At 38.6% G+C, this 18,715-nt stretch overlaps 1 protein-coding gene across 2 annotated transcripts in view; it reads right to left on the bottom strand.

The window, feature by feature from the left end:
* Positions 1-601: 601 nt before the first annotated feature.
* The window catches only part of CEP78 (centrosomal protein 78), a 55,722-nt gene continuing 37,608 nt past the window's right edge, over positions 602-18,715 (bottom strand). The window contains exons 14-17 of one of the 2 annotated variants that reach the window (XM_075067297.1): positions 12,803-12,880; positions 10,243-10,409; positions 6,411-6,564; positions 602-3,860 (exon numbers count right to left, since the gene is read on the bottom strand). In XM_075067297.1, the coding sequence (XP_074923398.1) occupies positions 3,339-3,860; positions 6,411-6,564; positions 10,243-10,409; positions 12,803-12,880 (921 nt within the window). In that variant the 3' untranslated portion in view covers positions 602-3,338. The remainder of the gene's footprint in view (positions 3,861-6,410; positions 6,565-10,242; positions 10,410-12,802; positions 12,881-18,715) is intronic. The other variant, XM_075067298.1, reaches the window with a different exon arrangement.

The following is an 18,715-nucleotide window of genomic DNA, read 5'->3' as shown; positions in this document are numbered from 1 at the left end:
CTGCTACAAAGCATGTTTAAGAACCTGCTGTCACTCAAAGACATCATCTGTCTCTCTTTAACCATAACAAATCTGACTACTTACAGAAGCCAAGTATAGCCCAATTCTTCTGTAAAGGTTTTAATCCACACATCAAGCACCAGCTTTCTTCACACTACAGTCTTGTTGACATTTCATTATTATTCATCCTGTGTTGATACAGTCACTTGCCCCTGTCAACACCAACAGGTAAAGTCATTTGCTTGAAAACGATGGTGATCTAGCAGATTAGACATTAACTTGTGATGCTAAACCTTGTTCTGTGACCTTTTCCATAACCTCTCATAATCAGTTTTCCTCATCAGTGAAATCAGGGTAAATGTATCAACCTACTACATAATTAAATGATGACTGTAAAGGTGCTATTTAAATGTGCAGGAATAAGCAAAGTTAGTGACAAGCTGGAAATAGATTTTAGTACCTCCTTTCTCCTAGCCCCGTGCATAATCCACTAATCCATATGGCTTTGGGGGACTAACAGCATCACTTCCAACTCCTCTAGAGTGAATTCTTTTAAAAATATGAACAGCTGAGCTATCAGATGCATGCATTGTTTAAAAAATTAAACAAGTTCAATTTTCCACAGAAAAATTGCCAACTTTTGAAAATAATTGCTTGCTTTACAATCTTGAAAAAAGCCACATTTCAACACATATATGTTGTCTAGATCTCTCTTCATTACAGCCATTATTTCTTTTTCTCGATAACTGAACACAGTAATGAAAAACAATATTTTGGACACTTCACTTTTTTCTGTTAGCAGTGGTCTTGAGTCCCTCATATTCGCTCTTTAGGAGGACATATTACAGATGGTTCTGGTTATAAAGCAGTTGCTGTTCATTATGTGTACAAGAGTCCCCTGAAGATAGAATAGCTAGATGATCTCAGAGGAGTCCTTTCTAATATTCACAAGCCTATAATTTTTCCATCAGAAACCTAATGACAAAAAGGACAAGAATGCTTTATTCTTTACAAACTTTATTTTAAAAAAATATTTACATAATGTTTCTATTTAAAGTATTTTTTTTCAATTCATCTCCCACAAATCTATCAAGAATATTAGGCAGAAATAATACAAGAGGAAAGACCAGAGAGAGAGAGAGATCAAGTAGACTTTTTTCAGTCCATTCAGTATCTGCAGAAATTCAAATAAAATAAAAAAAAGTGTTCATTTCAATATTATGCAGGCGATTTAAGCCTAGAATAAAATCCTGAATTAGTAATTTTGTACTATATGTTTCATACTCAGAGGGTACAAAGAAATTAGAAGTTTAAGGTAAATTGCTACAGATAGTTTAAAAATTTTTAAGGAAACCATTGCTTCAACAACATACTACATGTTTATCACTAACTAGAAAGCTAGATATCACCCACAAGATACAGAATGAGTTTTTCGTTGAAAATAAGAAAATTTTCCTGGCTTACAAAGAAGTATCTTAATTCTAGCCATTAGTTGACCCACGTCATGATTTCTGCTGTGAAAGGAAACAAAGTTTCATCCAGATATCCATATTATTTCAATATTTTTCCATTTGTGTGGGATAACATTTTCCACTAGAAGCAATTCCCCATATAAAGTTAAACAATTTTGCTGGGGAAAAAAGTTCAATTTTGTTGTTCTTTTAAATTCAAGAAACTTCAACCTCTAGGGCTGTCAATCTTTCATAATCACTGAAATTTCATATTTCTTCATTAAATGGACTGAAAGAATTCCCCACTGCCTGAACCAGAGTGTCTCAATGCTGTTTTGGAGTGTCCTCTAGGACAGAGGTGGCCAACCTGTGGCTCCGGAGACGCATGTGACTCTTCAAAATTTAATATGTGGCTCCTTGTATAGACACCGACTCTGGGGCTGGAGCTACAGGCACCAACTTTCCAATGTGCTGGGGGTTGCTCACTGCTCAACCCCTGGCTCTGCCAAAGGTCCTGCCCCCACTCCACCCCTTCCCGTCCCCTTGGGGGACGGTGCTGATTGGCAGGCTGCCAGTGGGTGGGAGGCTCTGGGAGCAGGAGGGGTGCTACTTATAGGGGGGCTGCTGATGTATTACTATGGCTCTTTGGAAAAATGTACATTGGTAAATTCTGGCTCCCTCTCAGGCTCAGGTTGGCCACCCCTGCTCTAGGACAAGGAGGTAGTTCTAACTTCCTAGGTATTTTTGTTACTCTCAGCAGCATCAAAATCTGATTTTTCAGGCTCTATGTTCATTCTGTCATTGGCAGCACTGCTAAGATTACTAACAAGAGGACACATTAGATAGAATATGAATTTTTGTGATAAGGGCACTTGTCCACTAAGAACTGGACCAATACAATTCATTCATTTTAAAAGACCATTTAACAGCCATTTGATAGTAATGACTTCACTAGCTAGTCTTGAACCAGCAAGCAGGAAGTGATCCCAATACCAAGCCTCTTAGCCATCTCTATGAAGCCAAATCAAATTGGTTTCACTATCTCAGAATAACCATCACCATCTCGGAAACTAAAAAGTTTCAAGTGGGACATGCTAGTGATTGAATGCAATCAATAACTGTCTTAATACAAAAACAGAATCACCATACCTAATATAGGCTGATTAAATAGAGATACACTCCACTGTCTGAAAACAACAAAAATGCTTGAAATTTTCAATTGAGCCAGTAAGAGTTATGGCTTACGTTCTATAATAATAAAAAAGAAGAAAACAAATCACTTAAATAGAATTACTGTAATTTCAATTCATGTGTTACTGCCAAAGAGATACAAAACCACTATTGTGTCTATAATTATGAACCAAGAACATACTTTAATAAACAGAATTAACTAGCAAGGGGTTTAGACTCACCTTTGATTTTCCCAATAATAATGGGAGCTATGCATAAACAATGAAGGGAGAATATTCCCTAGTGTCTTAGGCACCAATGGATATGCAATTGCAACTAAACAATGGTCTGAAATATGATCAACTAAAAATGCAAATCATAATTAGTACTGTCTCATTCATTTTATTTGCTTAAAACTTTACTATTTAATAAATCTATATTCATTTGTACTGCACAGCAAATCAAACACCCCTCTGCATCACATCAGAGCCTTTCTAAACTCAGACAACATTGAAGGGTACCATTCTGATGATGATTCATTTGGTTTTGCTAAAAACTGTGTAATGAGAAAAGATTATGGTTATATGAAACAGAAACAGTCAAGAGTGTGAAAAGTTTTACAAAGTTTTCAAAGCACACATTTCTTTCAAAAAGAAACTATGGATATTTTTTATTCTACACGTGGAAAATAATGTGAACTTTCTTTTTAGACTCATTTCAAATGCTTTTCATGGAATGGATACTTTCTTGTATTTCAGAATCAAATCCCTCTGTGTCATTTCTAGAATGATCTACTGTTTGGTGTTTACTTGGATCTCCTTGGACTGCAACATTTACAATTCCAGTTTCATTTGTCCTGTAGATGTGTTTTTTTGAGGAACCGTTTTGGACGTCTTCACTTGAAGTGGCACTGAATTTTTTGCTACCCCCACTCTTCAGATTTACATTGGAATCAGAGGATGAACGCTGACTAGTAGCTGATTGCTTCAAAGAATGTCCTTTTGTCTGTTCACTTAATTTGACACTCTTCTCAGAGGATGATGGCCTGCTATTTCTGGATGTTTCCTCTTCCTTTCTTTGATTATCCATTTGAACTTCGGTTTCTCCCAATAAACCTTGCTGCTGCTGAACAGTGACCTGAAATTCTTGTATTTCTCTGGGAATGGCACAGGTATTATTCACAAGGACCTGAGAATGGATGAAGCCAGGAAGAGAAACTTTGATGTCTCCATCAACATTCTGAAGCAAAAGATTCAAAATAAAATCAAATTTCTTAATGAAGCCAGGAAGCCACTAATTTAATTTACTGTACTATTACACAGTCATCTTTGTAAAATACATACGTAATGAAATTGGATGAGGGTACATTTTTAGAACATCCTTTGAACTTTCTGGAAAAAGTAGTTTAGGAAGGAGAGTGATACTGAGAGTGGTTGGGGAAAACTAATGAAGAAATAGGCATATTGCAACAGTTTTGTTTGCCCCATTTATTTTGGGCCTTGTCTACACCTTAAAATTGAACCATTTAAAGCACGTTGGAGTTAATAAAGCCAAACTAGTCATGCAGAATTATTTAAGAACCATTACATGCTTGCCTTGTGTCCACACTAGTGTCGTCCTAAATTATTTAAATTGCAATGCCTTCTTAGTACGTACCCCACAATCTGTTCTGTGTCTGTACAGCCCCTAGCAAAATCATGTCCTGGTCCATGACGGGGCTACTCATTGCCATGGTAATACAAATAATAATCTCTAGCTCCCAGTAGCAGTGCATGGTGGGAGATTTTCTGAAGCCACTGGTGTACTGTGGACAACAGTGGAAAGATTAGATGAACCCTTGAGTTAGTCTGCATTCACATCGGCACTAACACCCTCCAGGGTGAAATGTTCAGATAAAAACAAACAAACATACATTTAAACTGGGGTCTGGTGCGGGTGATGAGGAAATGGGCAGAAAGTTAGAAGCTATACCTGGAAGTTCTGTAGCAATTCAGGGGAATGAGAACTTACCTTCCTATAATGGGTTAAATTTCAAAAAAAAAAAAAAGATTCAAACCAGCTTTAAAATCAGTTACAGACAGCATAGACAAGGCTCCAGAGGCAAGAACCACAACTAAATCAGTCACTAAAACAGTTCTAGCAAGAAGATCCTCATCTACAGTAACACTCCAACTAGTTTTAAAGCTCGCTCAGCTTAATTAATATTAAAACCGATTTGATTTAGTCAGAGAGTATAGACCAGTCCTCATAATTCCACAGTGTCCTGCAGTTGGTAGCATGCTTGTAAACCATTTGGAGTACTTTTAATGTGTATGCAAAGTGTGTTACAAGCATGCTAGATGGTTACAATGATATTGTAGCAAAACCAAATTTTTTTCTGCGGTAGACAAGGTTTTGGATACCGACTCATTTTTTAACCTCGCCGTTAAAATCCTCTGGAACGCTCAAGCTGACAGCCCCCAGATCTGCCCATTTTTAGAATGGGCAGATCTGGGCTCTTGACTCTGGAATTCACTTCCATTTAGTCCAACAGACACAAAAATTTTAAACAAACAGTTTAATATTGTACACAGCAATGAATGATTGTGAAGCTTGGTTGAGGTTGTGGAGTAAGAGGGTGGAATATTTCTCAGAGAATGCCTTGCTGCTAAATGATGAAGTAACACTCAGCTGAGCCCTCAAGGGTTAATAGGCTTTTGTTACTGTAGCCTCACACTCTACAAGGCAGCATGGACTGAGGCAGGAGGGAAGAAATACAACAGATGCAGGGCAGTAGCTGCAAACACTTCCCTGAAAAAATTGAACATGATGCTGCGCCCATGCTATCCAGCTGGAGCGCACCACTCGCTCCTCCTTACAGAACATGCATTGACTTTCCAAAGTGCTCCAGGGGTGCACGCAAGGCGAGTCAGAGAGCGAGAAATGTGCATTGTCCCTTTAAGTACGCTGACCCCACTTCAAGCACATTGCCCTTTTAAGCAGATCAGGCAGGAAGCAACAGCTTCTGGCAAGCTCCCTCCTTTCTGTCCCGGAGCCCTGTCCCCCTCCTCCACTCAGGGCCAGCTCCAGGCACCAGCCCAGCAAGCAGCTGCTTGGGGCGGCCAATGGTGAGGGGCAGCACATCCGGGTCTTCGACAGCAATTCAGCAATGGGTCCGTCAGTCCCTCTCGGAGCGAAGGCCCAGCCGCCGAATTGCTGCTGAAGACTGAAGCGGCGGCAGTAGAGCTGCAGATCACAATCACAGCTTTTTTTTTTTTCTTTTTTTCCCTTTTTGCTGCTTGGGGTGGTAAAAACCCTGGAGCCGGCCCTGCCTCCGCTTTGTGGAGATGGGGTATGGAGCGGTGCATGGGGACTGGAGGGGGTCAGGAGCAGGGGAACATCCTGATATCAGCACCCCTCTCCCACCTTCCCCCAGCAAGCAGGAAGCGCCTGGGAGCAGCTCCAAGGCAGAGGGCAGGTCAGGAACAGCACTGCGGGGGAAGGGCCACTTGAACTGCTGCTAGGCAGCTCCCGAGCCGCATACCTTACAGGGAATTTAGGGGAGCTGATGGAGGACTGCCAGCCCCCCCCGTTCTAATTTCCACAAGGAGGGGCTGCTTTTCCAGAGAATCCTGCAAACAGTGGATAAAGCAGGCAGCTGCCAAACAACATTATAAGGGAGCATTGCGCAACTTTAAACTAGCCTGTTCCCTAACAGATCAGCAACGCAACAATGAAACAACGTTAATCGAGACAACGTTAAGTGAGGAGTTACTGTACTTCCGACTCCCCCGCCACACACACACTTACTTTGCTATTCTGTGTTTGTTCTTGTCTTTCTTCTTCATATGATTTCTCCTTTTGTACAATAGCAGGTTTGCTGACAGTAGAATTCATTTGGGGATGGCCCAACAAACCAAAATCAGATTGGTCTATCCCAGCTATTGTAGCAAGTTGTCCAAGTCTGTTAAAAGAATGTGTGTAAAATGTGATTTTTCCAGAATGAGCAGTAATTACCTGTACCAGAGGAAGGAAGAGAGCTATTGCAAAATAAATATTTGTTTGAAATTTCCCTTTTAACTTCAGGCTTTTCTAAAGCTTGGAGAGTCCAAAGATAATTAAAAATTATGGCTACTATAAGCTACAGGAGTTGCCCTGACAACTTCAACTGGGAAGCGAAGAAGCAGTAGAGATGGAAGGGGTACTGGAAAAGGAAGGGTAGATGCTTCTATTTTATGGGTTACTTTTTCTGCCCCATACTACCAGAGAGTCAGATTGTAACACTTTTATTAACAATGATTATCTTTCCTTATTAATCCCAGATTCTCAGAGAAATCAATGGGGCTATATATGCAGTCAGATAATATTCAATGTGAGCAAGAAAATCAGTTTGGCCTAGAGAGAAGAAAATCCTACAGTTTTTGCCAAGCAGATCAACTGACAGGATTACAACAACATTTTGTGGTTCTAGAATACAAAATAGTGACCTGAGGGGAAAAAATTGAAATGACTGACAAAAGCCCGTTAACATTGACTAAGTACACAAGGAAGACAGGATAAAAATTAACTTAAAAACATGAAAGAACATTTTTTTCTAAGGAAAAATTTGTATTTCAAAAGGTCTTTGACTTAAGGAGCCTCATTCCCAAAGAACCTTTACTAAGAATAATCTGAGACAAGTGAAATAATTCTATTTTTAAATGACAGGAACGACACATACATCAAAGGAACATGCAATACAAGCACACACATATACACACACAAAACAAGAGTGAGGAAAAAAAGTACAATTAATTTAACTTATTATTATCCCTTCCGAAGTACATACTAGCTGATCCACAACTCCTGCACTGATGGGAAGAAGCAAGTAGTAGGAAATTTCCCTCATCAATGGGGAGTACAAAAATTTCCAACTCAGACTGACTCCGTGAAATATCAGAAACATTTTAATATATTTAATAATACCAGTATGCTTACTGAAAGAGACCAAGGGAAGACTAGAGTGCCCTTCATCAAAAAGCTGCTTTTGGCTTGGTCTGATGCATCAGCATGATAAGCACTTAGAAGAGGAATGCACTGACAACTAAAAAGTTATATTGCAGATCTATTTGAAAGATATGGCATACTACACACATGGCAGCATGGTCTTGGTACTGTGTGCTTTTACCCCTGCAGAGGAAATCCTTATTGGATAATTTGTAGCTTGATCATTTACTTTATCCTCTCAGTCACCATAAACATATGAAAGAGAAATTTTATCATAGTAGACCCGGAAGCTTTGTACCCTCTCTCAAAGACCTCTCTACCATGCCAGACTTCCTTCAAGGTTATGTATGGTGCAAGTTAAATTTCACCTTGTTGGCCACATACAAAGTATGCAACTATTTTTCCAGGTTGTGATAGAGCAGTGGTCCCCAACACAGTGCCTGAGGTTGTCATGGCGCCCACGGGGCATCTATCTGTGCCCACGTACTGGCTGTCGGACAAACATCCGCCAAAATGCCGCCCAAAAGCAGTGTCATCACGAGGCATCGCTGCCAAAATGCTGCTGATTTTTGGCGGCGACGCCTCTTGACGACTCTTCTTGGCGACATTTCGGCGGCAACGCCTCTTGACATTGCCGCTTCTCGGCAGCATTTCAGCGGATGCTTGTCCGCTGGCCACAGTCCTTGGTGGCTAGTCATCCAGCGCCCGCCAGACGAAAACGTTTGGGGACCACAGTGATAGAGTATAGGACAGGAACAGGTCAGAAAATTGACTGATACAAGTGAAAAGCAAAATTTCTGTTGAGAGCAAATTCTGGAGTTAGCCTGAAAACCATCTTCGGGGGGCAGGAGAGGGAAGGGAAAGGAGAATAAGCTGCATGTATAACTTTTGGATGGATAACGTCTCCAGCTCAACAACTCATAGGCGAAAAGGGACTATCACGATCCTCGTCTAATCTGACCTCCTGCACATTGCAGGCCACAGAATCTTACCCTCCCACTCCTGTAATAGACCCAGAACCTCTGGCTGAGTTACTGAAGCCCTCAAATCATAATTTAAAGACTTCAAGTTACAGAGAATCCAGACGTTTTGGTGCGGTGGTTGAACAAAAATTTAGTTAATTTCATACCAAATAAACCTGATATTTTTTGTTTTTCTTGTCAAACAAAAATGTAATTTCAAATAGACATTTTGTTTAGAAAATATCAATTCAAAAATGTTCACTTGGACATTTCTGAATTTTTAACTTTTTTTCTGCCTGAAACTATTTGGACAAATTCAATACAGTTTCGGTGCCCTGAAAAATGCATTCACTGAAAAAAAACTTTGCCTAGCTCTAGATTCAATCTGAAAAGGCCCAGAACAAGGCAAACCTCTCTTTTTTACCTCGCCCCCTCAAAATCTAGGGGGCAGGGGAAATTGCCTCTTTTGCTGATTTGGAACAATGGTTCCTAGCCAATGAGACTTATCGCTGTCTGGTCAAGCTTGTTGTTTGAGTTCTGAGGAAGGAAAGAAGACAGGAAAATCCAGAGGAACAGTGTCTAGGGGCTCTATGGACAGTCTCTTCCTAACTGGAGAGTTCACATGTCTGAAGTGTAATCTGCACAGGAGGAAAAAAGTTCTTCAATCTTTCTCCAAGAGAAATTTGTTCATGAGGTAATAGAATTATTTTCTGGAGTAGAAGTCATTTGGAAAACCACCTCTATCACTGCTGAATCAGGGATCGGTTGATTGAAAGAGCTGTGTGAGTGAAATTTACAAAAGCTATATTTGCTCATAAGACATGGGAGAATGATCGAAAGCCACTAATAATTCAACTTTTAATTATTTGGCCTACCAAATCCATTAGAGATTTTTGGACTGAGATTTTCCTGTGTCTAGTGGTCTTGTCTGAGACGGAGAAATAAAGAGCCAAACTTAAGGTCCAAAAATATTTTGACTAATTTGTTCATTTAATTCTGCCATAGCTTTTGTGTGGCCTTGCTTTTCTTTTTTGATTTAGACCTGTAAGTGTATATCTTTTAAGAGTACAGAGGAAAGCCTCCAGGCCATGCTACTCCATTCCAAGGTTGTCATGGCAAAGGCATACTGTATCTTCTGAGATAAGCAAAAAGCCAGTGAGGGAGAGAAACTGCTCTTGGAAAGACGATAGAAGGATCAACAAAACAAACTTAAACTGCTGCCTCTAATCAGAGTCTGAGACCAGAGGTCCCACATGCAGAGGGCGAAGGAACTTTCCTCTCAGCACTAGGATTTCTGAGAGCCATATTTCCAGAGCTGCCGGTAAATGGAGGTGAATCCAGTAAGGGGGGAATGCTTGGAAGGAAGGAGAAGCAGCTTCTGTCTCTTAAGAAAAAGAAAAAAAGAAGAGGGATTGGAAATCCTGAAAGTCTCTCCTAGAGACAGGTAAGTAAATTTGTATTTGGGTTAGTTTGGGTCATTGGTTCTACTGAGGAAAAAAAAAGTTGGGAGGGGAGAAGTTTATCTTCTATTTACTCCTGATAGTGCATGCCTCCCCTCCAGGTGTCTAGGAGACCCATGAGATCCTCTTAGAAACCTGAAGGGGGGGCATGCCCTATCAGGAGGAAGATGGGGCAGGAACAGGTGGAAGATGTAACAGAACAAAGTAAAAAACTCAGATATTACAATAACCTACCCAGCATCTTTAAGAAGGTCTAAAAAAGCATGAAACTTTTGGAAAGAGGTCTCAATGCTGCCCAGAACACCTTCATCTTCCAGAATCATGTTGGTTACTGACTGCGCATGAAGAACCTCAGATAGAGAGAAGTTTAGATTCCTTAATCTGGCATTTTCAACTTCCAGCTACAAAAAAGGGTGAGAAAAAAGTAAGTATCACAATGTTATCACTGAGGATGATATAAGTCTTGAAAAAGGATGCAAGGCATTTCAAACTGCGCTCTTTTAGCTGAAAAAAGTGTTCTGTGAAACACTTTAAGCAACCAAGACAGTGTCATCATTATCAACAGAGAGATATCTCTTAGCAAAGGTTAGTATTCTCTTCATATTTAGTGTTACATGTGTCTAAACCAGATCTCATATTGGGCCAGTATAGTGGCACCTTTCGCCAGCCGCCTTTTTGTGACTGAGAATTTTAGCTTTCATTAAGAAAAAAAGGAAGTCTGCAGTGTAGCAGTGTCCTCCTGAATTTATAACAATAGCTTTGAAAGTTGTGAACAGTCCTTGATATTTCTTAGTGAGGTCTTAATTCAGATGCACATTGAAGATGATTTGAATGTCAACTCTAAGGCTATGTCTATACTAGAGACCTTACAAGAAGCACAGCTGTACTGATGCAGCTGCGTGGCAGCACAATCTCTCATGTAGCCACTCTATGGTGACAGGAGAGGGCTCTCCCGTCAACATAATTAAACCACCCACAACGACCGATGGTAGCTATGTCGATGGGAGAAGCTCTCCTGACAAAATAGCCCTGTGCACACCACCACTTATGCTGGCGAAACTATGTCACTCGGGGGTGTTCTATTCACACCCCTAAGTGACATAACCTTTGCTGATATAATTGGTAGTGTAGACATGGCCTAAGTATTTCATTGTTCATGAAGGAATGTAAGAAATGAGAGAGATTTATAGATCTGCACAATCTACCGTGGGTGGTGTTTGAAAGAGTACCATGACTTATCTTTTTCCTCCCCAAACAAGGGGCTTAGCAGAGTAGAACATCTGATCCCCATTAAGGTAGAGCCAAGCCAAAAAAGCCCAGCAAGACATCTAAGCACCCCATCAGTGGGAAGCCAAGCCTGAGGAGTTCAGAAGTGCCCACAGATATTATTCCAAATCTACTGAGGGACAGCCAAGCTCAAGCTGTCCAATGGAGCCTAGAGTGTACACACAATTATATTTTGGACATCCACATCCTGTACTGGGAGTGATGCCTCATGGCAACTCACATGGGCTGAGCTTGGAAGAGTACTGCCATATTTAAACCTCAACATTTACCCCCAATCTAAACTCTACATAAGAACCCAAATCCACTCATACATTGTTTCTTTGAAGATGAGTTTTGTTTAAAGGAATCCTATTTACTTGTTACTCTCTAACCAGGAGAATCTTTCTAGTAACTCCACAGAGAAATAGTTAATTGATTGTCTATTATAAATCACAAGCAATCAAAGATTAATCGCTCTTAACAAAAAGTGAACAATCAAAGTGGCCTGGATGCTAGATACTGAAAGTACACTGAAACAGTAGCTGGGCTAAAACGGGAGTTCAAGGCTCTGAAATGGGACCAGCAGTGAGAGACCAAGAGGGCAAACACACATTACTAAATACAAACGCTGCCATTTCTCTAAAGCTGGTAAATGAGACATTACTTTGACCTCAGTTATTCACATCTTTTCTTAGCTGGGACTACAGCAATACAATATACCTGGGCATGAAGCCTGCAATATTTAGGAAATTAATTGATAAAGAATGCTGCAGTGTGTCTCTCAGCAATACATGCTACTGTGAAGACATCAACCCTGTCCTCTATTCCACATTGGCTTCCCATGGAATATAAAATCAAGTTCAAAGTATTGGTCCTTATCTTTAAGATGCTCCAAGATATCTAAAAAATAAAATCACCTAGAGCTCCATGATAAAGACCATCGTCATCAATTACGTTCCTGTGCGACAATGCAGTTCTTTATAACAAGGGTGAAGCTCATGTGTATGGAAGACAGAACATCCTCAGAAGCCAATCCAAGTCTGTGGAATGAACGCCCTCAGGAACTAAAGACCATCATAAACCTCACCACCTTCAATGACAACTGAAATATGCATTTCTTTGACCGTGCCTTCTCTAGCATATACATGTATATTAAAAACAGCATTCTACCTAACAAGTCACTCCCTTGTATGCACTTCTCCGGCAATGGTGAGAGAACGAACAACACGTGATGGACGTTAGTCATGTCACTTAAGACACTACTGGAAAGCATTCAGATATACCAGGCTCATCAATGTACTATGAGCCTCTATAGAAAAGAATGGAACTAGTCATATTAAAGCAATTAAAACCCTAGATTTTTTTTAAAAACTAGTTCACATAATTTGGCTTGACCATTATAGAATATATTAACGCACACATAATTGTCATTGATAGTTCCTCCAAACTAAACATTTAGATAATACGACGTATGCAGCTATAAAAGCAAATGTGAACTGATATTAAATATTAAACAATCAATAACTACCTCCATTATCCGTTCATCAGCCTTTACTCTTGCCCTTCTTTCTTCCTTTAATTTTAATAGACATTCTTCCAATTCTGTCTGTCAGAAAGTAGAATATTATCTTTAAAGTATCAGACACACCTAGAATACTCTATATATTTGTGTTCTAATTGGATGTATACTCTTCGTCCATAACATTATAGATATGATATAATTACTTGCAAGAATGTTATTTTTGGTTTACTAATATGTAATTTTGAGGCAGTGGGGTGATTTGATGGTGAAGGAAGAGAGAGAAGTACTTTTTGTTTTCTAATAAAATGACAATATCATCATTTAGCCAGATTAAAATAAAAGTTTAAAATGTGACTAAAATGTTTACTTTAAAACTTTAACTGTTATTGTCAATGTTTTTCAATAGTCTTGCGTCGCCAACTACAAATTCAGGGATCGATTCTGTTTTTTTTTTGTCTGTTTTGTTTTAAAAATAAATAAGCCTAACTGGTCAAATCTCAGAGTGGGTTTAGAAAAAGTAAAATGCATTTTTATTTAATAGCTACATTTATCATCCAGGACTGTGAATGTGTATAGAAATATGAAGATTTCAAAGTTATAGGTGTTACCCTCCAATACTAGATCTTCCCTCAATTGGCTACTTGATTGGATTAAAGAGCTTATTTTAAATTTCTATTTTAATTATGTTTTAATATTTTTATTTTTCAGAACCCCAAACACTTTGGTAGGCTTAATAAACAACATTATTAATTATTATGATTATTATAAAGACAACAAAAGAAAATAGAAGTCTCAATCAAAATTAATGAATTCAGATAAAAGAAAGGAAGACTAAATTGGAATATGACATTTTGGATTATACTCCTCTTTTATACCATGCTCCAAGACTACCAATGTATGAGAGATTCTTGAATACCGATCAGTGAAGATGGAAAGCTGCATATGCTAAAAGGAAAGTAGAGCAGAGTTGTAGCAAAGATGTATATGACAAGGGCTGGAGAGGCTAATTGGCTGCCTCTCCTCAAGTGACAGGTCACACATGAAGCTTATTTTGTCAGGATTGGCCAACACTACTATTAGAAGCACTTAGAAACAAAGATTCTTCCATCTGTTAGCCCATTTAAGGATAGTTATCACATATAACTAATGTGGTCTTGTGTGGCACCAAATTAAAAAAACAAAAACCAACAGTTGCTTGTCCTTATAACTCTGGTTCTCCCACATGATTATATGCATGGATCCAAAATGTAGGTATTGTGCACAGCCTCTGAACTTTTTGGATAGTAATGTCTTTTGGTGCAACATGTACCATCACTCAAGTTCACATTAGGGAATAGATACACAACTGGCATTCAGTTCCTTCCTCTAATATTAACAATCTACTGTAAGACTCCAAAATCGTGGGTAGGATGGGAAGTTGGGAATTTGATTGCATCAATGTGTACTATGAGCCACAGCTGATCAGACTGTCGGAGACAGGAGGAATATTAAAAACGTTACTCTTGTGAAACTTTAAAAAAGGTCAGCTCTTTTAGGAGGTGGGAGGAATGGATCTAGGGATAAGCAAGAGGTCTACTGCAAGTTCTAGAACACACTTAGCCAAAAAAAAAAAAAAAAAAAAAAGGTGCTGACAGAATTACTCAGTAACAAGTTACAAACAACTCAAAGTGCAGGACTTCAGCTAGGCTTCTCAAGAGTTTCTCGAAAGTCTTGAAATCCTGAGTTAGGGAGGCTGGTGGTTCAAGCGACAGGATCATTCACAGACTAAAAATATGAGAACGGGCCTTCTACAGCCTCATCTTCCTCCAAGTACTCAGAGCCAGAGGAGAGTTTATGCAAGGACAGCTACTGATATGTAGAAAGCCTCACAGAAACTTATCTTGGAGACAGATCTAGCTGAATACAGACTTCTTCCTTCACAAGCGCTAAAGGTACTTGTCTACGACAGACTTTATGTCATTACAAAGGGGAGCTGGTCTTCACTATCACAAATCAAGAAAAAGGGGGACTTGCAGGGGGCGGGGGGGAGTCAGAGATACTTAGGAAAACACTCCAATAATGCCAAAACTGATTTTTTTTTTTTGCCAGTGTGTAACACCACATTAAAAATACCTTAAGGGCATAAAAAAAAAAAAAAAAAAAAAACACAACACACCTCAAAGTTTTTTCTGAGGGAACAGACAGCAGATATTACTCATTCCTGCTTCTTGCCTACATCAGAAGAAATTGCGTAATAGTTGGGGTTACATCTCCTTCAACATTGTCTGATGGGTAGGGGAGGACAACAAGATATGCAGGTTGATGTGCACCAGAGACACTACCATCCAGAAAGTTCCATATTTGCATGCTGAGGTGCATACACCGCCTCATCCTGGAATCCAGGCAGGCAATGCTTGAAGAAGAATTTTGGAGTAAGCCATAGATTTCATGGATCTGACCGATTCTCAAAGTGCTCTTTGCATCATTTAAGTTTTTCTCTAATATTTACCAAGTAATTCTTTTGTTTTTAGGGTTTTAAAATACCAATATATACTTTTGCCCTGGGAAGAAACTTGGTTCAGCATTCAAAGAGTGGCAAAGTTTATTTATTTTAACGTTTGCTGTTCTGGCTAAGTCACTACATGTCTTCCCAGGGCAAAAGTTTATAGCACGGTTAAACCCTGAAAATAGAGGTTTGTAAATAATAAAATAATAATATAATAAAATAAATAATAAATAATAATAAAGGATGAACTTTAAAATGGTACTGCAAACAGCCCTACAATAATTCTTTAGATCTAACAATTTCATGGCCATCTATTACAACATGTAAACATCAAGTCAATAAATAAATAAATTTAACTAGGCTCTGCCGGTTTAATATACCAAATGTAACAGACTTCTTAATTATCATTATTACATACTTGCCCATCAAAAGTACCTTAGGTCTTATAGATTTGCCCAATAATGCAAACACTACTGGCACACTGCTTACTACTGTTAACAGTCCCAAAGAAGTGGTAGCCACTACCACTGAGACTAAGTGTTTGCAGGATTAGGCCCTTAATTAGGAACTAGCAAATAAGAGTCTGCACTGTAGAGAGGAAAAATACAATTTCTGGTGAATCTTCTCCTAAGTATTATTAGAAGCCAAAATTTCAAATGAAGTTGACTTAATTGCACCCATTTGTCATACTAAAACGGGGGCATAATCCAGGTTTGTTGTGCAGCCTTGGTACTCACTTTTGAAATGTGTCCTTTTGTTAGTTTACCCTCTTCTGCAGTCCTTATGCAGAAAATCCTATTTAAGTTTGTCAAGGGAGTTCTATCTCCAGACAGTTTCTGACTTGCGTAAGTGAAACACAGAGAGAAGACTGTAACAAGAGCCTTAAAGAATTCCATGGATACTACTGGGATAGGTTTAAAGAGAAAACAAAATCTGCCCTTAAAGCCTTTGCAGTTATGGTTTCACATTAGATCACTAATACTAGATAAATTACCAGACTGATTAGCTTTTTAAAAACTAAAAGGAAAAAAGCAGGTTAACCCTTTTCACATATTATATAAACACCTGCAGTGCTTATGTAAAGTTAGAGATTGGACAATGTGGAGTGTGAAGTCCACCATTCAAATCACTATTTATAACTGTATAATCCTTAGGGCTTTCCACTATGCATGAGAGCCAATTCAAGCACTTCTGGTTCCCTCTAGTGGAGGGAAGGACTGTCAGTTCCTATTTTAATTTAGTTTTGAAAAACACCGTGGTTTTCATTTAAAATTTCAGAATCGCTTTATCTTGTTTCAAAAATGAATTACAGTAACTAAAATATTTTACTGAACATAAGAATTAAAGAGACTGTAAGCTGCCATTATGGCAAGAAGCATAAAAGGAAGCAATAAATTTAAATGCCACATTATGTCACCCTTTTCACATTCAATAGTACTCTGATCCTTGAATAGTCGCACTGAAATAAACCAACTACCCATTGCACCAAGTACTACTTCCTCAATGTGACAGGTATCAGAATCTGGCCCTCAGTTAATAGGAAGGGCAGGACACTCTGAAGGCATTTTTCAGATATATGTTTCAAAATGTACTAAATTTGTTCACCCTCCAAGAGAAGCTTTGTTCTAAATATAAAAAATATCTACTCCCTTTATCCTCCATCCCCTCTCCTTGTCTAGGATTTTTCAAGTAAGACATGTAGTAGGTTCTCCCTTCGCAAGAGAACCTATGTTGAAGTACAGTCATTCTGCTGTCTGCTCCAGATCCCAATCATTCTCTGTACTCAGAAAACATAAATCTGCCACTAAGCTAAATAAGTTAAGATTTTATTTTTATTTCATTTCTTTTGATTACATAAAAACCTATATATGTCCTTGGATAAATCTTTAAGAACCTAATCAGTACAATCAGATACAATGAATGATAGCTCAAATAGCGTGATCTGAAGCAAATCCCGCTGCAAGTGTGTGGTTTAAAATTATGTTAATTTGATGGCAAGATCTCTCTTGCAAACTAGATTCTCAACAACTAGCATTTCAGTGTCTAGTTATTCTGCCTGAGGGGGAGTGTTTTATAGTAATGCTACTATATTACCATAGCAGAATTACTGAGCCATTAAAACAAACCGTTTATTTTCCTTCTCTTCCACACATCATTATAACACACTCTGTATGAAGATGTTTGTAGCAGCTGTCAGGGAGTCTTGCTATCACTCTTCATTTTGCTATAGATAGCTAGCAGAGGAATTGGGAAGAATAATGAGGAAATGAAAAAGATGTTACTATAAAGCTCGACTGCAAATGGAGCTTTAAAGTAACTAATTTCAATTTACTTTTTAAAACATTTTTGTAAAAAGTACATTAAAGTATTTTAATTAAAAAAAAACTATGTTAAAAATACATTTACTCCCTCTATGAATTTTTAACGAAACAGCAGAAATAACCACCTTATTATTGCTCTAATAGATTTGTACATCATGAAACATTTTACAAATACATTAAAAGCAAGAGGAAGACCAAGGACAAGGTAGGCTCATTTCTCAAATGAGAAGTGAAAGACAGTAACAGAAAATACAGCAATAGCTTAAGCGTTAAATGCCTTTGTTTCATTTTCACCAAAAAGGTTAGCAGTGATCAGACAACTAACAGTGAACATCAGTGTAAATGGGGTAGGATCTGAGGCTAGATTAGGGGAAAATGCAAATTAAGAATTACTTAAATGTCTTCAAGTCAGTAGGACCTGACAAAATACATCCTAGAATACTTAAAAAACTGGCTGAAAAGATCACTAAGCCATTAGTGATTATCTGTGAGAACTCATGAAGGATGGGAGAGATCCCAGAAGACTCAAAGTGCAATATAGTACTTATCTATAGAAAGGGGGCACTACGGAAAACCCAGGGAGTTATAGACCAGTCAGCTTAACTTTAGTACTCTAAAAGATAACAGAGCAAAAAAATAAAAATAAAAACAATGAATTTGTAAGCATCTAAGATAATAAAGTGATAAGTAACAGACAACATGGATTTGTCATGAACAAATCACATCAAGCCAACCTAATAGGCTTCTTTGCCAGGGTAACAAGCCCGGTGGTTGGGGAAAAGCAGTAGCTGTGATATATCTAGACTTTAGTAAGGCTTTTGATACTGTCTCACATGACTTTCTCATAAACAAACTAGTGAAAAATAGCCTAGACAAACCTACGATAAGCAGATGTGCAACTGTTGGAAAACTGTATGTTGACTGAATCACTGATTACTCTCTATCTGGAAGGGCATGTCAGGTAGGGTCCTGCAGGGATCTGTCCTGCGTCCAGTTCTCTTCAATATCTTAATAATTTGTTAAGATAATGGCACAGAAAGTATACCTATAAAGTTTACAGAAGATACCAAACTCGGAGGGGTTGCAGACGCTTTGGAGGACAAGATTAAAATT

This window comes from Chelonoidis abingdonii, chromosome 6, assembly GCF_003597395.2.
Source record: "Chelonoidis abingdonii isolate Lonesome George chromosome 6, CheloAbing_2.0, whole genome shotgun sequence".
In the NCBI taxonomy this organism is placed as follows: Eukaryota; Metazoa; Chordata; order Testudines; family Testudinidae; genus Chelonoidis; species Chelonoidis abingdonii.
Note: the sequence above shows the minus strand (reverse complement) of the source record. Positions and strands in the feature narration are given on the sequence as shown.